The sequence below is a fragment of the Eulemur rufifrons genome, chromosome 16 (assembly GCF_041146395.1).
Source record: "Eulemur rufifrons isolate Redbay chromosome 16, OSU_ERuf_1, whole genome shotgun sequence".
NCBI lineage: Eukaryota > Metazoa > Chordata > Mammalia > Primates > Lemuridae > Eulemur > Eulemur rufifrons.
Window position 1 is genome coordinate 23065170 of NC_090998.1, and position 24810 is coordinate 23089979.

General features: G+C 34.4%; 1 protein-coding gene across 4 annotated transcripts in view; it reads right to left on the reverse strand.

Annotated features, from left to right (window-relative positions):
• DNAI7 (dynein axonemal intermediate chain 7) overlaps nt 1–24810 on the reverse strand; it is a 56906-nt gene that overhangs the window by 25108 nt on the left and 6988 nt on the right. For 3 of the 4 annotated variants that reach the window (XM_069491478.1, XM_069491479.1, XM_069491477.1), the window contains exons 2-8: nt 20623–20707; nt 19295–19386; nt 16994–17095; nt 15157–15294; nt 9998–10144; nt 7264–7367; nt 5158–5470 (exon numbers count right to left, since the gene is read on the reverse strand). In XM_069491478.1, the coding sequence (XP_069347579.1) occupies nt 5158–5470; nt 7264–7367; nt 9998–10144; nt 15157–15240 (648 nt within the window). In that variant the 5' untranslated portion in view covers nt 15241–15294; nt 16994–17095; nt 19295–19386; nt 20623–20707. Of the gene's footprint in view, nt 1–5157; nt 5471–7263; nt 7368–9997; nt 10145–15156; nt 15295–16993; nt 17096–19294; nt 19387–20622; nt 20708–24810 lie in introns of those variants that run through there. The other variant, XM_069491480.1, reaches the window with a different exon arrangement.

Genomic DNA, 24810 nt, shown 5'->3' on the forward strand with positions numbered 1-24810 from the left:
AAAGAATTAAAATAAAACAAAACAATGAGGTAAGCAGTTTATGCTAAACCAAAAAAAAAAAATGTTGCAAAAACTGAAACATGTAAGTTTGCCTACTGATCTTACAGGTAGTTTCTAATTTATACACATGCACACAAAAGGTGAATTTCATGAATTTATATGCCAGTTTTTAAAATTTAGAATACATTTTGTCAGACACCCACTAATAGTCTTACGAATGACATTTAGGGTTATGATAGTTCCCATGTGGCTGTGATTACAAAGGAATACAAACTTCACCACCATCTATAAATATTGCTTCAGACTCACTCCGAGTTCCAGCTGGAATGTGAGGAGCATACCTCTCCTGAGGCTGTTGCGGTGATGAAAACAAAGTCTTCCTGTTGCCCTGCCTTATGCCAGATCATGGGGGAGGTGAAAGTGGGGGGTCAGAACTGCTGAGGAGAAGGTCCCAAGAATCCCTACAGACAAGCTTGCAGATTCCCTACAGGTAGCAGAAATTATTAATATTACCAGCACTTCCAACTGTAATGAGAAGGATCTTAAGTATCTCTAAAAACATGGTAATTTGGACAGCAACAGTGGTTGAATTCCCTGAGATGGGTGGCTGTTCTTATGCAGGTTGCTCACAACCAATCAGATTCAAGTCAGGGCCCTCTTTTTATCACTCAACCATCCATTCATTCACTTGTTCCTTCATTCATTCAATAAACATTCACCGAGCCCTTATCATTTAACAGGCTCTGTGCTATGTACTATGAATATGAAGTCATCACGAAATAAGATCATAATTTAGTGTTTAAGGCAAGAATTCTAATAATTAAACAGAATAATAAGAGTATAGTGGAGGGACATCTAATTTAATATGAGAAGACAGGTAGAACTTTGTGGAGTTAGAATTTAAAGTAAGTACTTGAAAGACAAGTAGAAGTCAGGAAAAGTGGATGAGGGTGATAGGAAGAGGGGAATTTCACAGAAGAGTAAGTATAGCAGCAGAGAGATTTATCATGAACTCTTCCCCCTTTCAAACCAAAACAGGAAATATATTGTTTCATTTCCTATGAGCAAAGTAATGTGTGTTCAGTACTTATTTACTGAAAATTCAAATAATACAGGAATGTACGGAGAGTAAAAATCACTGATAATATACCACCATCCTACCTTTCCCATGCCTTTTCCCCTACCACCAAAGATCACCACTCTATTGTAAATAGGCTTCCAGATATTTTCTATGCATTCAGAAAAACAGAATCATATTGCAGATAGAGTTTTTAACTTAAAAAATATCTTAACAATACATCCTAGGCATCTCGCCATATAAAAGTATATAAAGTCTACATCATCATTTTAAGTGGTGACTAATATTTGTTTGGATATTTTCCAATTAATCTGTGGACTGTTTTTGCTACTATTAAAAATACATCAATGAACACTTTGGCATATTCATTTTTATTTATTTGCCTTATTATTCCCTAATAATGAATTACTAAAAGCAAAATCACTGATCATCAGCACATTTACACAGTGCCAAACAGTGACTGTACAAATTCACGCTTCTAACGGTATGGGAAAATGTGTCCCTCCCTCCATGCTCAATCTGATAATATGGGGTTGAGTATATTTTCATATTTTATTGGCTCCTTGTATTTCTCAACTGCCTGCTCATGTCCTTTGCTTAATTTTATATTAGGAAATGGTCTTACTGATTTGTACACTTTTTTTTTTAAAAGCACAAAAATGAGGTTTATTGAGGAGAGAAAGATAGGCTTATAGAGCAAGAACAAGATATAGGTTTACATAGCATGATACACACACCACAGATGACAACCAGACCCATTGTTGCAGCAGGCAGAAAGAGAGCAAAAGGAAGAGCGCAAGAAAGGGCTTGTATAATACAAATTCTTTATATTAGGATATTAACTCTTTATCACATATGCTGAAATATTTTTCCCAGTCTGTTGTCCTTCAATTTTGTTTATAATGAGGTTTATTGGGCCTATACAAATGTTTGAATTCAATTAATCTCTTTTTCATTCAGGGTTTTGGCTTTGATACACTGATAAGGTAGGCCTTCTTAGTAAAGATAATAAAATAACTTTCCTATGCTCTCTTCAAGTACTTTTATTTTTATGAGTTTTGATTAGTTTGTTTTTATATAGAAACATTTAATCTAGCTGATATTTATTTTTAGTCTATAGGGTGAAATAAGAATCAAAATTTATTTTAAATCTTAGCCAGCTGTCCCAGCATCAATTATTATGTCAAACTCAACCTTTCCATTCTTGATTCTGCAACTTCTTTTATGTAGATATTGAACCTCCTATTTTTATCCATAATTTCTCTTATCTTCCCCCCCGAAATTCCATCCAATTATCTTTGTCTTCTCCTTCTGAGCTGTGGATTGTCTTTATGAATCCAGTGACTTTTGCTCCCTGCAGTCTACTCACACTTACAAAAAGGTGGCTGACACGGTTCAGAATCTGTGGCAAGCGTAGGGCCAGCTGACAACTGTTTGAGTCTGCGCGCGCTCTCTCTTTTTCTACCCAGCTTAGTGCGACAAGTGGTTTTGAGTTGGGAGATTCTTCACTCTAGACAGTCACTTACTGCCCTTTCCCAACCTTCCTTCAGCACAGGAGACGGCTTTCCCCTCCTGTCTTGGTACACTTCACCTGTACTATGGGAATTCTTCTGCTTCTGGGGAAATCACATATACTTCAGCGTCATTCATATTAGCTTTTTCAGAATGCTGTGGGGTTTCTCGCAGAATGATAGAGCACACGCCATAAGCATAAGCATCTATACATGTGCCTGTTGGTGGCAGTGAGAGGACTCATTCCCGGAAATGGGGGGGGGCATGTGCTAATTGAGTCAACGTCATTCTCATCTTTTAGGCAATCACACTTCTCTTTTGAAATCCCCTGATATGAAGTTCCTCCGCCAGGTTCCTCCATCTACCATTCACACAGTTGTTGGCCAAGCTTCCCAGGCTCTGGAGAAGTTTATACTGCTTTTCATAAAGTATGATTATTTCTGCCATATCACTTATTGCCTGCTGGTCTTTACTCTGGGTTTCCTACCATTTGAAGCTGGCCTCAATAATACATAAAATGTGCATTTTACCATCCAGTATGTTTTTCCTTGGTGTACATTTGTGGCATTTTCAGCATTAGCATTTGCATACCTTTAGTCATTATAAGCTGAGATTGTTCAGTATAACATTAAATAATAACAAAAACTGATGTAGTTTAATTCAGTGGTAAGGGCCATTCAAAGCGAGAAAAGCTTAGTTTAGTACTTTCAAGCCCACTGGCTGAGAGTGAAGGAAATGTCTGTCTATTAGGTGACAAATCTTGCTGTGTTCAGTATTGTAGTGAATTCATATGCTTATATTTTAATGTAAAACTACTGCCAAAATTAACAGAACTATAATAAATCTTGTTACTGCATGAGGCCACTTTAATTGAGACATATGTGCATAAGAAAGAATTGCTTTAGTCATGTAAATTTAAGTAATGGTTCAAATTATATGGTTTCTAATTATTTCAAAATTTTTAAATTATTAATGTGAAATTCTTATGTGAAATATTGGTGGGTTTCCATAAAATATTAATTATGATCAAAGAACTTGGCAGGGAGGGGGGAAAATTATCCAATATTTTGATCAGATCAAGACCAAGTATTTTTAGATACTTTTTTCATGCTCATAACAATTTTGATAACTTTTTATTTGTTCTTTGTTTTCATGAATTTAAAATCACAAATCCTGACAAATTTTAAGTTAGTGGGATTTCATTTTGGTTTTCTTTTCTACTGCATATTGAAATAACATTAAGTCCAGGGCCTGTTTACTCATTCTTTTTTTTTTTCCCTTTCGAAATCAGTCTGCCATATCCACTCACATCTCATTAGCTACAGTGAGTCGCATGGTCATACCTAACTTCAAGGGGGAGTGGAATATAACCCTTCCATATGTCCAGGAAAGGGAGGAGAACCGGAGATGTTATTGAACTCTAGTAAAGCTATTAAGCTACCTGAGGGTTAAAATGAAATTTTGATTTTAAAAACTATCTTATTGCACAAAGAACATTTTAACAAAAATGACAAATTTTTAAAGAATAAGAAGTCACTCATTTTTCACCTCTCTAAAATACCAAGTATGCATAGGTTTCTGGGTTCTTCTCTTCTGTGTCTTTTAAAATTTTACATGGTTGTAATCAGACTTTAAATATTATTCTTTGTACCTATCATTATTATATCATTTTCTATTGTTATTTATATTCTTATAGAGTCTATAATTTTTAAGACTGGTGTAATACTTAAAATGGAAGTTTTAAATGACATATGTTCTTAGAATATGTAATAATTCCTATTCTGCTTTTAAATTTGTATTCGGTCTAATCATTAACCCTTTCTTATGTTCAAAGAAATGAATCAATAAACCTATACATTTCATGTCTTATGCACTTGTAGGAAAACCCAATATTTCTGGCCCCTCTTAACATGCAAATGGACTATAGCTAAACTAATAAGCTGCTTAGCTCTGCGAAAGTATTACTAAATTCTCAAGAGACAATTTTTCTGACATACTAATAGCTTGAAAATCTTGGCAATAGAAAAAAGAGCAGAAACCAACTAAGGAATATGATTCTTAAATTGCTCAAATAATACGTTATATCTAAAGATGTCAAATTTTCAGAGAAGAATACAGTATTTTAGGAAAATCGATTTTTATAAAATACTTTCTTACAAAACCAAAAGCTGAGGAAGTAACAAAATGATGTCAGATAATCCTTCAGTTTATGAAAATATTTACTGCAAGTTTCCATTTAATGGCAAGTTCCCTTGAGTTTGAAATATATAATATTAATAAATATATAAAAATTAAAGGCCATCAGAGCTTCCCAAGAATGTACCTAATATAAAAATGAGTAATTCTTGTGCTAAACTTTAGGATGTTGAAGCTACTGGCTCAACCATGATGTGACTACCAATGAAAGGCAAAAAAAAGATCACATTAAAAACTGAGGCACTAGCAAGAAAATGGCTAGTGGTTTTCAGACCATTTCTAGTTTAGGGAAAATCTTGAGAATACTTCAAGGGAATCTAATAACACATGTTGCATGAAGAAAAAAAATTATACATTTAAATATGTCCTACCATTTGTACTTCAATATCACCTTGTTCCTCAGCTTTTATTTCTTCCTCATAAATTAACTTAGACCCACTTTCTTGTGGTTCAGACTCTTTATGGTCCTCTTTGCTGACTGCTTTTTCTACATTCTTAAGTTCATCTTTGAAAAACTCATGTATTGTGGCAGCATGTTCTTCTTTTGATGGTGTTGGAACAGGTTGCAAAGGAGAAACATGATCATAGTGAGTATGTAGGAGTCGTAGAGCAATGTCACTTGTTGCTAATATCCTTGGAATTTCAAATCCAATTTCTGTTTCAGAGAATCTGACACTTCTGTACCTGTTAATAATTAATTTTAACAAAAAAGATGAGAGCTTAGGAAATTCCAGGTCTGTTTCAAATTTATACCTAAGCAGTCTCCACTTTAATTTCACTCCGGTGTTGAGTCCCAATCATAAATATGCATTTTTTTGTAGCATATGGACTCAGTTGCTGACACTAATGTTTTCAAAACACTGTCTTGGGATCTCTAACTCCACTCTTTTCCTCCATCTCTGGTAGCTCCTTCAGTATCCTCTGTATGGCCTTCTTCCTAACCATCTCCTAAATGCTGATGTTACTGATCGCTCCATCCTAAGCTCTCTTCTCTTCTCCCTCTACATACACACTCTAAATATTATTATTTCTGTGGACTCAATTATTATACTTCAGGGTTTTTTGTTTTTTTTTTAACTTGAGTTTTATTTTTCCTGGGGTTGGATAGGGGGAAGAGGCATCTCCAAATGGACAATAAGAGGTCCAAAAGTGCCCTTCCATATGTGTGAGCATATGTAATTTTTTGATGTTCAGAAGAATCTATGACTCCCCCAAAGTTAAGAACCATTGATCTATTTGTTGATGACTCCCTGAAATATACTCTACCTCAAAGCCTTCAGCCAGTTGTACTTTGATATCTCATAAGTACTTCAAACTTAACAATCCAGCACCAAACTCATCCTTACAACTCCCACCCACCATCACCATCAAAATAAAATTTGTTCTGCCTCTAATATTCCTTATCCTACTAAAAGATACCACCCCAATTCTCTTCTTAAACCTAGGTAAAGAGTACAGAGCTATTCATTTTACTTCTATCTTTGAAAACTATACTGATTAAGTTCCTTTACTCTTCTGTACATGACATATCTTACAATGAAAATTGTCTCTGATTAGATAAAACCAAAGAGTATTTTGTAGCAAATGGAAGGAACTTAAAAAATATTTTGTTCCTTCCTTTTAGTAAATTTCAAAAATAAAGTCCAATTTTATTCAATGTCATATGAGTAATCTTTTCAGAGCTGGGACCAGAACTTAGGCCTTCTAATTTTTATTCTAGTAATTTTCCCCTAAAACTCATTGCCCTACTAATGCAATTAATTTGAAATGTTTAAGATCAAGCAGCAACCAAGTGATCATGAATTTGTCATTATCATTCCTCAGAAAGATGTTTCTTTGTTGAAAACAATTGGGGAAACATCATGTAAAAGTCTAAAAAATAACAAAATATATTTTTAACAGTTCAGAAAGATACATATATATTTTTTTAAGTTCCAGATTGCTAAGTAGAAACTACCTACCACTCTACTTTTTTGAGGAGAAGTGGGATTAAGTGAGTGAAGAGAAGGGGAAGACCTTGTATTTACTGCATATATATTTGTCTTTTTGTTTTTGTTCTTCTTTAGATATGGGGTCTTGCTACTTGCCCATGCTGGTCTCAAACTCCTGGCAGCAAGCAATCCTCCCACCTTGGCCTCCCAAAGTGTTGAGATTACAGGCATGGGCTACCATGCCTGGCATGCGTGTATATTTGTACTAGACACTATGCTATAATTTTTACATGCACTAATGTTTAATACTCAATCCTATCCTATTAAGTAATATAATCATCATTTTACTGATGACAGACTGAAGCTAACCAAGGCTAAGTAACTTGCCTAAAGTAAATGGTAGGTCTGTGATTCAAACCCCCAGTTGGCTGACTTCCTAACATGGGTTTTTCCAAGTATATCATGCTATTATGCAGCAGGCACCTGCCTGGCATTCATGACTTTAATGTCTTTCCACCTACAGGGAAGTATCACCCACAGGGGTACCTTGGATTCTTCTTGAGGTTTGCCCATACATATAGAGTAACATTTTCATCTTGAATGATTTTTTCCATATTTCCACTGTCCAGATCTGCTAAAGTACTAGCTTGCTGTAAGAGAAAAAGAAACCATTATAAAGGGCCAGAGGCTCAGAAATTACACAACTTTGATAAGTTATTTCTTCACTTATGTGTTGGATTTCCTTTACTAAATATCTAAAAGAGTAACTTGGGTAAAAATAAGGTTCGATCAAAATGAGAAAGAATTGTTTTTAGAAATCCTCTAAAAGATGTAAATGTATTTACCTAATCAAATATGCCTCCCCTTTTTTGCTCAGTTTCTCTTTAAAAAAATTTTTTTTTTACTAGTTTTGTTGCTTTGAGAAATACAGGTGGCACCTGTGGATTACCAGAATATTACCTTTTTCAATCTTAACATCAGAATCATGACTTTCCATTTTAACTATACACATGCTTCTTTATCCGTATTTTATTAAAATGTAGACTGTTCTACTGAGAAAGTTGGCCTATTTATGAACATATTAAGTTTACAAAGCAAAATATCCTGTTTATGGAATCCAGATGAGTCATGTGTTTTGCTAGTCCAATACCTGATATCCAATATGAAACATACAATTTAAGGATGTTCATGAAATTTTTTAAATAAAGACTAATATAGTTTGATGCCTACTGCTCCAAAAATCAGCTCTCATAAAGGGTTTAAGTAATTTAATATGTGTTTGGGTGTTATAATGTAAAAACTTGAAAGTGCTGGGGATTGTACTGATTGCTAGTTTTTTAAAAACATTGAATATTTCCCCACACTTTTGTTTTCTGTGACTTTAACTTTTTGAAGTATTCAGAATAGTTGTCCTACAGAACTGTTCCACATTGTAAATTTAGATATTGTTTCCTCATGGTATTATTTAACTAGCGCCTCTATCTCCTTTATTTTTTGTACACTGGAAGGTCTAGGGGTTTAATTAGATTCAGATCAACCATTTCTAGCAAGAAGGCACCATAGGTTATGCTGTGCTCTTCATACTGCATCTCATCAGGAGGCATATGATGTCCACTATTAACAATGAAGACTTGATCACTTGGTTAAAGTGTTGACTACCACATCTCCCCATGGTAAAGTACATTTTCCCCAACCAGTAAGTAATATGAGGTCAAATACTTTGGCACTCTGAGAACATGTTCCTTAACAAGTTTTTCCCTAATCATTTAGGTAGCCACTGAGGATCCTTATCCGAATCATTTATTACACTGGGCATTGAAAATGGTGATTTTCTAACTTGTTATTCCTTTCACATTAGTTAGATGGCATTCTTCTATAAAGAACTATTCTTCCTCATCCCACTTTCCCCCTTCCTTTTAAAAGTATCACTATAGACTCAACGCTTTTTAATTATTCAATGTGCTATAATTAATTATGATCATTATTCTTTCTGATATTCAAATTATTCCAAATTTGGCCTCCACCTCTTTAAGCTAGTCTCTGTTCCGTTGATATGATCCATTAGTCTCTGAGCATTTACTTGCTTTCTAGCACAATAAGATAATCCAACCTTATCTTTCACTTTTCCTGCCCAGACCTGGAACCATCATTTACTCTAATTAGTCTTGCTTCCTTTTTATGAAATACAAAGAACCCTGGTTCATACTGATTTTCCATTTCAAATTTAACATTACAGTACTTTTTTTTTTATAATTTCCTTTTATAGATTGTATCTCTTTTCTCTTAAAATAAAAATCTTGATTACTAATAATACATTTCCTAATTTCCTTCGTTCTAAAATATACAAAAAATAATTGCAAAGTTATAATATGAATTTCACTGCTAACAATAAACTTAGTGATGTTAAGCTTTCTTTGCAATACTTTTTGTAATTAGAACATATTCTACATCTTTTTATAAGGATATACAAAGGACAGTGTTTTACACCAAAAGTAACCAAAAGACAAGACAGCCAAAAACAATGTAGAGTGTAGATTGTTCTCTGATTTAAAAAACAAAACAAAATAAAAACAGCTATAAAAGACATTCAGGGAAAATCAGGGAAAATTTGGAATATGAACTGAATATTAAAAGATACTATAGATTATTAATTTTCTTACTTTGTGGTTGTTTGGATCTTAGTGCTGAGGTATTTGGGGATGAAGTCCCATAATAGCTACAATTTTCAAATGGTACCAGGGAAAAGTAAAGACAGAGATAAAGCAAATATTATAAAATATTTTAAAATTATTGATTTTTGTCTATCAATTATACCTCCATAAATCAAAAAAAATTACCGAATCTAGGTAGAGGGCATATGGGGATTCATGGTACTATTCTTCCAACTTCATGTTCGAATATAGTATTTTCAAAATAAAAAGTTAGAGAAAAATAGAGTAACTATCAATAGTTATAATCTTGTACCAACTGATTTATCTACAGTGAATATCTAATATGTAATATTTTATAAATTTATTTTCATAGTGAAGTTAGTAAACTTTGTGAAGTGTAAAAAAACTAGACTTTAGCTATATTGATAACATTTTATTTCTTTAAAAATAAAATATTAACAGTTAAATATGGATAAATATACACGCTTTAAATTATTTTACTGACTTTTCCATAATCTCTTGATTTTTTCAAAAAAACCTCCCCAATACTGGGTTATTGTATTATGTAGCATAAAATGTTAACTCTTATAAAAGTTAATAGTAACGTTTAAGCAAAACATCACACTTACTCTGAGAAGTATTTCTGTGGCTACATTAAATTTAAGGTGGAGGAGTTCTTGCAGTTGTAGAATTGATTCTTGGTACTGTATTATATTTTTAGTTTGCAAATCACATGGTGGAGTTTCCAATAAAATTAACTTCAATTTCCCAATTAACTATAAAGTAACAGAACAACAGATTATTTACATTAATCCTTTGACAAATAGTCAAAGGAAAAGTGAAAAAGGGGATATTCTATCAAATCTGAATTCAGGAACACATCTTATCTCCAGTAAACATATAGAAATCCCTTCCTATATTCATTCTGTAATTTAAGATCATGGAGAAATAAACATTTCCCCCTAAAACTCTCTCATTTAGTATTTTTAATTATGTGTAACAGAGTTTCATTAGCAAGCTGACAGATGAGTCACAACTTATTATTACCTAAGACTGTGGAACTGTGAACTAAAATAAAATCATAAGCTACTCCCCTCCCACTAGCCAAGTGAATGGAACTTTTTTTCTTGGACCCCCAAAAAACCTTAAAACTGAGTTCTTGGCCATGAAGGGAAAGGAGATTGTATTAATACATGCCTTGTTATACCCCCTCCCTTTTGGAGTTTAGATACAACCGACCAGCATTAATGTTAAAATAGAGATCATAAGACTGACAAAACAGACACTTTGTGACAAGATACTAAATTATTAACAGGAGGACCTAAGGCCATGCAGAGCAAAGGTTAAATCACCTGAAAGCCACCGATTTGCTTAATAGAACACTTGAGTAAGTATATTATGGCTTGTCTCTGATTAACAGACCTGTCTATGTTAACTTAAAACAAGCCTTTGACAAAGCTTCATCTCTTTAACCAATTATAAATCAAAGAATCTTTAAACCCAACTATAATCTGTAAGCCCCCTCCCTTTTGAGATGTCTAGCCTTTTCAGGCCAAACCAATTCACACTTTCCATGTGTTGATTTATGATTTTACCTGTGATTCCTACCTCCTTAAAATGTATAAAACTAACCTGTAACCCAACTGCCTTGGGACCACTTGCTCAAGACTTCTTGGGCATGGATCCCCGGGCCTTGGAAACACATATTCAGTTCAGAATAAACCCCTCCATCCATTCATTCATTCAGGCAGGGTCTCGCTTTGTTGCCTGAGCCAAAGTGCAGTGGCATCATCATAGCTCACTGCAACCTCAAACTCCCGGGCTCAAACAATCCTCCCACCTCAGCCTCCTGAGTAGCTAGGACTACAGGTATGAGCCACCACACCTGGCTAATTTTTGGATTTTTTTTTGTAGAGATGGGGTCTTGCTATTGCCCAGGCTGGTCTTGATCTCCTGGCTTCAAGCAATCCTCCGAATTGGCCCCAGAAGTGCTGAGATTACAGGTGTGAGCCACTGCGCCTAGCCCCTCTTTATTTTACAGAGTTTGGGTTTTTTCCCTTTAACAGAATAATAGGAATAACAACAACAATGTGATAACAGCAAGGAGGAGGAGAAAAACTACTAATATTTACTGAATGCTTACTATGTACCAGGAGATATTCCAAACGTTTTATATGTTTTAATTCATTTAATCCTTGTCATAACTCTATGAGGTAGATACTGTTATTGTGCCTATTTTATGGATGAGGAAACCAAGGCACAGGATGATCAAGGAACAACAAGTAGCAAAATTTAATTGTGAATACTGACACAGAAAATACACAGAAAATTTCTAAGTTAAGAGAATAACCACAGCAGCATAGGGCTCAACCAAGAATGCTGGGCTTCCATCCTAGCCACTTCCTACTAGCAGTGTGGAGTTGGGCAGGTTACTTAACATCTCTGTGCCTCAACTTCCTCATTTTAAAAATTGGGTTAATGGTGCCAATTTCAGTGTTATTATGAGAACTCAGCAAGTTAATATTTCCAAAGCTTGGCATAGATTGGGTGCCATATAAGAGTTTGAAAATTCAGAATTTGGTGTTCACTATAGGGTCATTTCCTTCTGTTACTGCTATGCAAATCTGGCTATCCCTTTTGTGGCTTTTTGCTTTAGGTTGCTATTAATGGGATTACTCTCCTCTTCTGTCTCCTGCTTGTTTTACTTATCCTTTTCCCATTTTCCCTGTTATTTATTACTTTTACTCTGTACTCCATGTTCTTATAACAGGAAGATGTCCCTTCAACTCATCACTGGTGAATTTCTAGTGCTACTTCCCACTGCCTCCCTGCTAACTGTAGAGTACCAGATTCCTAAACTGGCATCAGAGGTCCTGAGAATATGTGCCCAAGGCAGCTGGGTTACAGTTTGATTTTATACATTCATGGAAACAGGAATTACATGTAAAATCATAAATCAATACATGGAAGGTGTACACTGGTTTGGCCTGAAAAGCAGGACATCTGGGGTGGGGTGGGGTGGGGTGGGGTTGGGGTTGGAGGGGTGGTTAGCAGGTTATAGGTGAGTTCAAAGATATTTTGATTTGTAATTGTTGTAATTGGTTAAAGAAATGAGGCTTTGTCTAAAGGCTTGGAATATTTTAAGTTAAGGAAGTCTGTTACTCAGAGATAAGCCTCAAGTAATCTGTTAATTGATGGCCTGCAGGTGTGGGTTAACTTTTGTCTTGCATGGCCTTAGGTCCTGTTAAGGATTTAGTATTTCATTTTTACCAAGAGTAACTCCAAAAGGGAGGGGGCATAAGGAAGTACGTCTGACCTCCCTTCTCCTCATGGCCAGCAACTCAGTTTTAAGGATTTTCTGGGGTCTCCATTGCCAAGAAGGGGTCAATTCAGTCACCTGGGGGGCTTAGGATTTTTAGTTCACAATGTCATGGCATCCTCCCTGGGAGAGAGGATATACAGTGGCAAGAACATTGTATGAATCCGCTGACATTTAAATACCTCAGAGTGTATGGAAGACTCTTTGGGGCCTTTGGAAAGTCAGAGCAAGGTCCAACTAAGGTCTCATAGGGGACTGTAGGCAAGTCACAATCTGTTTCTTCAAATGTAAAATGAATCATATAACATTATTGTCCAGATGAAATCAGGGAATGCATGGTATGCACTTAAGAGTCCAGAGTTACTGTGTCTTACAGCAACATGGGGAAGTATACTACAGCAACAGTGACAAGAAGCATAAAAATACTGTGAGGAATGGGAGCAAAAATGCATTAAGGGATAATAACAGGAATAAGAGGAGTGAATTCCTTCTAGTTTCTATTATTATGTAGTTGTGTTTAAGTGTAGAAATCTAAACAAGTCTCTGCCCCCTACTCCTGGCACAGAGCTTCTAAAACCCTCAGAATAGCAGTGATAAGAGCCTATTTTGCTATTCATAATAAGCCTTTTTTAACCATACCTGAGTTTTTGCTAATTAGGTGGCTTTGCTAATTAGTGGGCCCCTAGGTAGCTTCCAGATAGCAGCTTGATTGCTGGAGGGATCAACGATTTGATTAGAGGTTGGAACTTTCAGCCCCACTCCCCAGCCTCCAGGGAGGGGAGAGTGACTAGAGATAGAGCTAATCATCAATGGCCAATGATTTATCAATCATGCCTATGTAATGAGGTTTCCAGAAAACCCCTAAATGACGGGGTTCAGAGAGCTTCTGGGCCAGTGAACACATGGAAATGCTGGGAAGGTGGTGTGCCCACAGAGGGCATGGAAGCTCCATGCCCCTTCCTACATACCCTCACCTTATGTATTTCTTCATCTAGCTGTTCATTTGTATCCTGTGTAATAAACCAGTAGATGTAAACAAATGTTTCCCTGAATTTGTGAGCCATTATAGCAACTTACCTAACCTGAGAAGGGGGTAATGGGGACTCCTGATTTATAGCTGCTTGGTCAGAAGTACAGGTGACAACCTGGGACTTGTGATTGGAAGGGGACAGGCAGTCTTGTGGTCCTGAGCCCTTACCCTGTGGGATCTGCACTAACTCCAGTAGTAATATTAAATACCAGCACTGAATTGTAAAACACCCAGTTGCTGTCTGACGAGTTGGAGAATTGGTGTGGGAAAACCCCACACACATTTGGTAACAGAAGTGGTGTAAGTACAAAAAAAAAGTTTTTCTTTTTACTTGAAATTTTTTGGGCTTCCTGAATCTGAGGATTCATACCTCATCAATTCTGGAAAATTATCACTCAGTATCTCTTTGAATATTGTCTTTCTTCCATTCTTCTATATCTCCTTCTGATACTCCTTTTCTCTATATTTTTAGACCTTCTTGCTCTATCAAACATGTCTGTTAACCATTCTTTCATATTTTCCAACTCTTTGTCTCTGTGCTGTATTCTGGTAAATTCTTCCAATCCAGCTTCTGATTCACTCATGATTAAGAATTCTCAGTGGAGACATCTTTGTTTCCCCTTCACTAAGCTAAAGATGAGCCAAGCACATCTTCTTCTTATCTCCTTTTGCAGAGTGGATTTTTTCCCCTATTATCTGTAACACCTTTTGAGGCTCCCAGCCATACATGGTCTCTGATCCAAATTGCCACCTTGTATGTACCCTAGGTTCTGCCACTTTATGGCCCTTTAAACCACGGCTAAACCACTTAGGAGTTAGCAGATAATCTTTGGAAAGCCACTGGCTTTGAGACTTTATCACTTTCTGGATTGTTTTATAGCCTCTAAGGTTTTCCCTTACTTTTTCAAGAACTAGGCAACAGATTTAAGTCATTAAATATTTTTTCCCAGTATTCTTAAGTGCATTGTAAAGTGGAAGCTTCTCAGGCTAGCCTAACCATCCTATTTGCAGCAATAGATGTTAGGATATTCTTACTCATCTTTGTACTCCCCGTGCCTAAAAGAGTGTATGCCTGGCACCCAGTAAACATTAAAAGTCATGGGTGTCGAATTACTAAACAGTGGATAATTTCAGCTGAGAATAAAATCACCCACTTTCCCCATCCCCACAAGTTATCTACATAAATGCATGCAACTTGATTTTTTTTCAGCTTGAATTAGACAAAGATTACTTCACATTTATGTGTTATACTGACTTTATCTAAGGTGGCAAGAGATTTTTAGGAGTTGTAAAAAGAAACAAAATGAAAAGATTAGCAAATACCTCTCCCTATAGCCAAGAGTTCAGAAGCTCATAATACATTAATTTATTTTTATTTTTGGAGTCAATATCAGACTATTTGTAATAAACAATTTAAAGGATAATACTTAAATACTTACATTTAGTACTAGTTTACTCTTCTTAATCACTTCCTCAAAAGTCTGATTTGTTTCCTCTTTCCATAAGCTAATGAAAGTATTCATTTCTTGGGCTATGGAAGGATCAGGACTCCCATCACATTGAATGTAATGTTTCCACTGTGGAATAAAATTGTTTGAAGGTTCACATGGATGAAGATTCAACCAAAGATTAAATTACTTTTCTGAAGTATAAGTGCTCATAACCCAGTATCAACCCAAATAAATGACTGAGGCAAAAATCTCAATCAATGGAGGTTTATTAAGCCAAGATTTTGAGGATGCACTGGGAAAAACACCAATGGCAGACAAATTGCGGCTGTTTTTTCTGAAGGAGAGGTTGAAACTTTCAGCATTTTAAAGGCATACAAAAAAGAGGGATTAAGGTGGGGTGGAGGGGCCGGATGAGGTAGTGGCTACATTCTTGTGAAGCCCAAGAAATCTACATTTTACATAAAATAACGGCGTGAAGGAAGTACCAATTATGTAAATGTCCCTGGGTAGGTGGAAGAATGTCTGATTCTATGTTGTCTCCAGTTGTTACTTGTAAGATAGACTTATAATTCATTACTAGTGTGGCATCAGATAGTCTTTAGTTTTAAGTACCAGACAAAGGTACAATTTGCATGTCCTTGCTTATGGGAGGTTAGCACGAAATCTCCTTAATGAATGATGTGTGGGCCAGTTCTTCACAGGTGCCTGAGGCTGTGATTTTCTTTTTACACCAGTTTTTCTAATTTATACAAAAACATATAATGGCTTTAGCCAGGTAACTTGAGATAGCTCTAAAATAATCAAATTCTTCTTCATCCAGATAATTTCTAATACTCAATATTCAGATAAACAAACATACATTTACATTCATATTTTTATTTTTAAGACATTATTTATAGGTGGTTTTGTTTTGCTTTTGTTTTCCTCTTTAATCACAGAGCTTCTTATTTGCAAAAGCCAACACTTGGTATAATATCTACTTCCCAAGTTATTACTAATTGCTAGCTGCCACTAGCAGCTAGTATACTGAGTCCTTCAATTCATTTTGTAGTCCATGCAAATTTTACATTTGCAATCGTAGTGTACTGTACTTGACATTTTTCACTTAAAATTATACCATTATCTTTTGCCACATTGTAACAAATTTTTCATTTTTCTCCTGATATTCATCTATATTGTTTCCAAAGTTATGCTGCTTTGAGCAAAACTAGATTGCCTTAAACACAAAGCTTTTACATTTTTTCTTTGTTTTGTTCTGTTTTTTCTGTCACTCGGGCTCTATCACCCAGGTTGGAGTGAAGTGGTGCAATCACAGCTCACTGTAACCTCAAATTCCTGGACTCAAGCAATTCTGCCTCAGCCTCCCAAGCAAATGGGACTACAGGAACAAGCAACCATACTCAGTGAACTTTTAAATTTTTTTGTAGAGATGGGGTTCTCACTACATTGCTCAGGCTGGTCTCAAACTCCTGGCTTCAAGCAATCCTCCTGCCTCAAACTCTCAAAGCTCTGGGATTACCGGCGTGAGTCACCATACACCTGGCTACATCTTAATATGGGATAATTTCCTCAGGATATATTCCCAACAAATGAATCAAAGTATATAAACATTTCAAGGATATTATTACTGACAAATAGCTTTCTACAAAGTTACATCAATTTACATTGTCATAAGCAATGAATTTGTCAGATGAGAGGTTTTTTTTTTTTAAATAAATAAATTTATAGTTTCTTGGGATCAAAATAGATGTTGGACCACAATTCTCTTTTGTGGTGACAAAGTATATTAGCTTAAAAACAAAAGAAAGCAAGAAATTAGTCTTACCTGAGAAAGCAATCTAGTATCTCGTTTCAATTTCTCTGCTTCAGGAAAACAACCCTCTAATAAATAAAGTTCTTCAAGTTCTTCATTTCTTCTTTCTAGATCCTGTTGAATGGGGACAGATACGTTGATTTGCTCTTTAATTTTAGCTTTGTTTCACAAGTAGCATCTAAAATTTGCTTGGTTAAATATATAATTAAGTATGATCTACAGAATCTTGGTGGGTCCCCAAAACTCTTTTGGGATGAGTGAGGTCAAATCTATTTTCATAATGATACTAAGACATTATTTGTCTTTTTTGCAGTGTGCGCATTTGCACTGATGGTGTGAGATGGTAAAAAACTGCTGGTGCCTTAGCACAAATCAAGGCAGTAGACCCAAACTATATCAGTTCCAAGGGAGAGGTGAGGGGAAAGAGCCAGTTTTACATAAGAATGACCCGATGAAGAGGTGAAAATTATTCATTTTATTAAATCTCAACCCTAAGTACATGTCTTAACATTAAATGGGAAGTATGATAAAACAGGAAGTATGCATGAAACACTTCTGGTGTATGTCAAAGTACAATATCATCTTGAGAAAAAATACTTGTGCAATTATTTGAATATTTTGGCAGAATTTCTCTCAGTGATGAATGTACTGAGCCTGCCACTTAAAGGATACAACTCAAAATATTTGCTGACAGTGATAAATTCAAGCTTTCAAGCAAAAAGTCAAATTTTAGAAAACTTGTATCTATCACTGTTTCCCAATCCTTAAAAACTTCTGTTTTGATTGGAGATACTAATGCAAGTGATGTTTGATACTGAATAATAAAATACATCAACATTTGAAAGCAAATAATTTAGTGAACCAAATTTTTCCAAGGAAGCAGAGCAATGTGTTTTAAGTTCATTGATATGGCTTCACATTCCAGATTAAGAAACTATCACTTATTGAGTTTTGGCATAGTATCAAAGAAAAATATCCACAATTATCTGAAAGGCTATTAAAATATTCCTCCTTTCTCCAACTGCGTATCTGTGTGAGGCCAGATTTTCTCCATATACTCAGTCAAAACAACACATTTCAACAGCTGGAATACTGAAGTAGATATGAGAATCCAGCTGTCTTTTGTTAAGTCAGATATTAAAGATATTTTTAAAATATAAATGTCATTTATTTCCCCAATTAAAAAAAGTTTTCTTTAAAAATGTTAGTATATTTAATTATGTTTACTACAGTTTATTTTATCAATGTTTAATGTCTAGTAATATAATAAGTGTTTTTAAATTTATCAGTTTGAATTTCTAATTTTTTTTTATAGGACAGACACTAATACTGGATTTAATATAGTAAATATTGACAGATGTAATCCACATAAAAAAAAGCTCCTTGGGGTCTTCAATTTTTAATCATTTAATGAAGTTTTGTCCTGAGACCAAAACATTTCTTTTTTTTTTTGCTAACTTAGACATTTAGTTGGATTTTCTACATTATAGTTATAGGCAAACCAAAAGTACTCACTCCAAGTTTCTGACTTTAACCTGCCTTTCTTCACCTATGGTTGGTTGTACTGAATTTTAGGACACTAAATCTTGATCTCAGATGCTCTAGGTACTTTTTTTTTTTTTTTGAGACAGAGTCTCTCATTCTGTTGCCCAGGTGAGTGCTGTGGCATCAGCCTAGTTCACAGTAACCTCAAACTCCTGGGCTCAAGTGATCCTCCTGCCTTAGCCTCCCGAGTAGCTGGGACTACATGCACCACCATGCCCAGCTAATTTTTTCTAGGTTTTTTTTTTTTTTTTTTTTTTAAGTAGAGACAGGGTCTCCCTCTGTCTCAGGCTGGTCTTGAACTCCTAAGCTCCAGCATCCACCCACCTCAGCCTCCCCAAAAGTGCTAGAATTACAGGCGTGAGCCACTGCACTCAGCCCAAAACATTTCAGAATTACTGATGTAACAGATTCTGTGAAAAAGAGAAGTAAAACTAAAACAGGAGAGGTAGAATTTGAATATTTTGAATTATATTTTATGGTCTCTGTTAAATGTATATAAAACATATTCATGCATGCTTAATGATTACAAGCATAGGCTCTGAAGCAAGACTGCTTAGGTCTAAGTCCTGGCCCTGCCACTTATCAGCTGCTTAATTTCTCGATTTCCTTTACTATGAAATGTGGGTAATAACATTACTTACTTTATGGTAGGATTAAGTTCATTTAGGCCTAAGTATTACTGGTCGCTATGGACTGAGGACATTAAATGGCAACAAATCTAACAGCCATAGATTGTCTTTATTAAGAACAATATTAATGTTTATTTACCTTTTTTTCAAGTTCACGCCATTTTTCTTGCTCAATTCGCTGTATTTCAAGTCTTTCCAATTCTTCTTTCTCATATTTCAAACGGGCTTCCTCTAAAGAAACAAAAAAATTTTTTTTCAGTGATTAGATCACTATATTTCATGTCCTTAAAATTACTCCAAATATTTTCAAGATGTAGTGGTGGTGGAATATTTTATAGAAGTCACAATCATTATTGTGTGGTAGAAATGAGAAAAGTATTAGCTTTCCTTTCTTCAAAAAAGTAACACAACTCAAATTTTCTGGCCAGAAAAGTAGGCCCATAATGATATTTCTCTTCTACAAAAAGTTTATAGTTATCCAATGATGATTTTAACCAATAAAGTACGATAGATCTATGATGGGTAATTAAGGGAGGTAAAGCCTTCAGAAGACTTCCATAGTTTTGTGACATCTACATCATCAGAAGTGATTATCTTAATCTTCTCTTGCTCTATTAAAAACAAAATACATATTAAAGAATATGAGTTTTATCCAATATAATAAAACATTCCCCATGATATATATCCCGATATTATACTCTTATCAGGAGTCCTCTAAAAAGGATTCATAAGATTACACATAAAAAATCAACATGGAACCTGAGAATGGTCTTTTAAAAACCTGACTCTGAATCTACAGATGTTCTTAATGCTAAAAGCTACAAACACTTGGAATATTCAGATTTTTTTTAAAATCACTTTTTGGTATTTTAATTAACCAACACTTTTATCAATGTTTATTTGGTATTTTACAAATGAAACTGGCATTTTTAATTTGGCAAATAAAATATTATTAAACAGTAAGAACTTAGGCTGCTGTATTTCTTGCTACAGAATATTTCCCATACCTAATGAATCTGAGTTTCAGAATTCCTATTGCACAATCAGCACCAATGCCTCTAATTTGATCAGTAAATATAAACACTTTAGGATAGGGTTGCAAGAACTAGCAAATAAAAACACACGATGCTCAGTTGAATTTGAATTTCAGATAAACAATGAAACTTTTTTTTAAGTATGTCCCAAATATTTCATAGGGCAAATTATCCCAAATTAGCCAATGATTATCTGAAATTCAAATGTACTGGGCTCCTGCATTTTATCTGGCAACCTACTTCAAGATATATCTGAAAGTGACTGATGTGTACTAACAAATCTTTCTGGGTACCCTCTAAATGGTAGGTATTTATTACGAAACATTAAATTTTAAAATTAAAGATTTTTGAAAAAAATTGAATGGATTACAGAAATACCAACTTATTGTTAGTATTATCTGTATATGAAATAGTATCACTGTTTATTTTGTACCTTCCTCTTTCAGTCTTCTCTCCTCCTCCTCTTGTAGCTGCTTTAATCGCTCAGCTTTGGTGATTTTCTTTTTCTTACCGCCAGACTTAACAAAAGCCGCAATATAAAAAAGACTATTAACATGCACCAAAGTCACTTAAAAATACATCTCCTCAAATAGTAATTATGAAAACCATTTTTGCTTTCATGAAACTAGTCTTTCATGTATTCAATCAACAAATAAGACTGCCTGTTAGTGTAAAGCCTTGACTCAGTGCTTTGAAGGACAAAGTCTGGAAACGAATAAGAAAAATAAACATATAAATTATTCAAAGGCAAGGGTGACAGTAACAAGTATATGCACTTTAAATAATTTGTTCATTCCCAGTTTCCACATCTTTAAAATGGTGCTAAAGAAAATCTCATCTTGTTGTTATAAGGAATAAAGTAAAATATACGTGAAAGCAGTTTGAAAAGTGCACATAAAAATGAAAATATATTTTTATGATTAACAGGTATACAGAGAGTTATTTTGCAAGTTTGGAGGAAGGAGAGATTACTTTCAACAGCACAGGGATCAGGTAAAATGTTCACAGAGCAGCGGGTATTTAAATTTGTGCCCAAAGGATTTTAATATCCAAGGGAAGAGATTCTAAGAAGAGGGAAATGCAAGTGCAAGATAAGGAGCTGAAAGTGCACCGGATGGGCAAACAAATTCGGTGAGCTCTGGAAAGACTCCAAGAGGAGGTGATGAAGGAAAAGAGAATGGGAAAGAAGGCTAGAGCCTATGCTAAAGAGTTTAGACATTATTCGAAGAGAAATGAAAAACCATTAAAAGTTTTTTGAGAAGGGCTGTGGCCATTAGAAACATAATTTTGAAAATTAACCTGGTATTTGAGAAAAAACTTTTAAAAAGGGCTACCATTTTGATGGCTATTAACAAGATTCAATAAACTAAAGTCCTGACGGTGGAAATCAAGAAGATCTGATAAATATTGTATAAGTTAACTTATTTAATAATGATTAAAATTGAAGGCAAGGAGAGGGAAAAAGGAAAAATGGCAGTCCAGAACAAGTGAATTTGAGAGAATTGTTGAAAGGAATTTACATAGAATTATTAATAGTATGAATGCTGGTAGGCAATGCTTGCAGGCATTAGAATTATAGAACTGAGGCTCAGCAAAGAGGTCAGGGGTACAGAACCAGATCTGAGAGCAATTTCTGTGATAATGACTCTTCCATTTTCATAAGGGAAAGGGAAAGAGAAGAGAGAGTAAATGCAGGAGGAATCCACACAGAGTGGTTAATCCTTGGTATAGACAGACTCTTGGATAACCATCTTCTCTTTTCAGCTTACCTGCTCCAGGATGCTCATAGAATTCCTTAGCTCCATTGGAATATCTAGTCCATTGGCCATACCACTTTTTCACCATTCATCAACCCTTTCCACACCTTCATATCTTCCTTTCCTAGGTTAGATTTCCCTGTTCATCACCATAATCACTATCTTACATACCTCCACTTCTCTTCTCCTCTTTTAAAAAGCTCAGTTGGCAAAATCCTAGTTCTAGCTAAACTCAACTTCCCATTTATTCTGTGCTAGCAACAGGAACAGCTGAATCTTGCCAGAGAAAAATACACGAGCTCAAATTTATGAGCACAAAAGACTACACACTGTCCAGTATTCCCATAACTATTTCATTCTCATGTCAAACCTCCCTAATTCTCTTTTCCTTCCTATTCTCAGCTGTTGATCTTACAACACTGAGAAAATAGAAACTTTTAGAAGAGAAAAAAATCTCCTTTACACACCAAACACTTGAATCTATGTATATTTTTGTTTCCTTCCTTCCCACCACAGTGGATAAACTATATTTTGTTTTTATACATTTTTAAGTTGGCATTGAAAACTTTTCATCACAAACTTACTGTCCTTTCTAGTATATAATCTGTGAAACTTTTACAGCACTCTTTTTTGTGGGTTTTTCATTTTTTGTTTTTAAATGTTTTTAGTTTTATTTTACAGCACTTTTAAGTATATTCATCACTATTTAAAATATATCCAATGGAATCTACATATCAAAGAGATTTAATGGCCAATGTCATCAATTTAAAAGTATGAACAAGCTTTTCATTAATAAAAATGTTAGTCCTTTTTCTCTTTGAACTCATAGTTCCACTCCACTTCCCTCATAGAATCTCATCCTAATGTAATAGGGTAAGATTTGTAAAAACTTTTGTTGGTTCTCTTTTCATATTTATTTGTTACAAAAATATGCATGAAAATTTAAATTTGAAAAATTTATTTCTCTTTTCTGTAAGTATTAAAAATTCTGCTCTAGATTGAGTTAATCTTATAATTATTTTCAGTACACAACTGAACAAAGCAATATATATTATAAATTTTGATAAGTTAATATTAAACATAAAAATTAAATTTTTCCTAGATATATATCTCTTGGTGAGATGGTTGAGTTTTTTCTTTTTTCTGGTAGCTCATAATCCATGGATAAATGTTAGCTATTCCTGAATGAAACAGAGATTCAAATTAATTCTATTTTTAATTTTTACAAATATATGAAATGAAAAATCCAGTTTATAATAAAAAGTCAACGGGAAGAGGTTTGTTATAGTATCATGCAGTTCTTTGAATTCCTTCCATATCATATGCTAAAAATCACATACTCACTTACCATAGAAAAAATTATCCCTAGAGATAATCACTGACTTTTGTGATTTTATTTTTCTTTATAGTTTTCTTATGTATGTATCCCTAAACAATATAGTTTTATATTTGAACTTTATATAAATTTAATTATACTTTATGTATATTGTTGTGATTTGCTTTTTTTATTGTGGAAAAGTATACACAACATAAAATTTACCATTTACAAGTGTGCAGTTCAGTGGCTTTAAGTACATTCCCCTTGTTGTACAACCACCATCACCACCATCCACCTCCAGAACTTTTTCAGCATCCCAAAGTGAAACCCTGTACACACTAAACAATAACTTCCCATTGCCCCCTTGCCCCAAGCCTGTCAATCACCATTCTACTTTGTCTCTATGAGTTTGCAACTCTAAATATGTAAGTGAAATAATACAATATTTGTCCTTACTTGTCATTCACTTCTTTAGATGTACATTATGGCTTGTAAAATTCATTCATGTTCATAGATATAGCTGTAGCTAAATACCTTCACTGAATAGAAACTATTCATACCTTCTTCTATTGATAGACATTGGATTGTTTCTAGCTTGTTACTATCATGAATAACGCTGCTAAAACCTTAGCGTGCATGTATCCTGGTGTCCATCTGCAAGGGTTTTTCAACAGTGCATACCTAGGAGTAAAACTGATAGGTATGCGCATTTTCAGTTTTACTAAAGTTGAACTTTCCAAAGTATTCCAATTTATACTCACACGATCATTACACAAGTCGATATTTGTTAATTTCAGTACTTTTGCTTATTTGGAAGTTTTTTTAAAAAAATATAGACACCTTTATCAAAACAAGGAAGTGCTCTGTAACCTATCAAATTGTAACATACACTAATTGAATTTCTAATTCAATCTAATTGCATTCATTTAATTTCTTATATTAAACCAATTCTGCCTTCCTGGGATAAAATGAATGTGTCATGATTTATTATTATTTTATACACTTCCAGACTGAGCTTGCTAACATTTTGTTTCAGATTTTTACATTTATGTTCATGAATGGGCTTCAATTTTCCTTTTTCATACTATCTTCAGGTTATCCAGGTAACTCAAAATGAATTAAAGAATGTTCCCTCTTTTTTCATGTTCTGGAAGAATCTGTGTAAATTATTTATTTACCTTTGAATGAAGAACTAGCTAATAAAGACTTGCGAGCCTAGAAATTTCTTTCTGGGAAGATGTATAACCACTGATTTAATTTCTTAAATTATTATAGACTATTCAGGTTTTCTAATTCATGAAAACAGCTTATTTTTTCTATTTGTCCAATTCATCTCAGTTTTCTAATTTATTGGCATATAAAGTTATTCAAGTAATGTCATTTATTGTTTAAGTCATGTCTCCCTTTTCATTCCTAATATTATGTATGCCTTTTGTTCTTTTTGATATACCTCATCAGATAATTGTCAATTTTATCAGTTTTTTTAAATAGTGTCTTGTTCATTTATTCAATTGTTTTAATAAATATTAAGAGTCTAACATGTGCT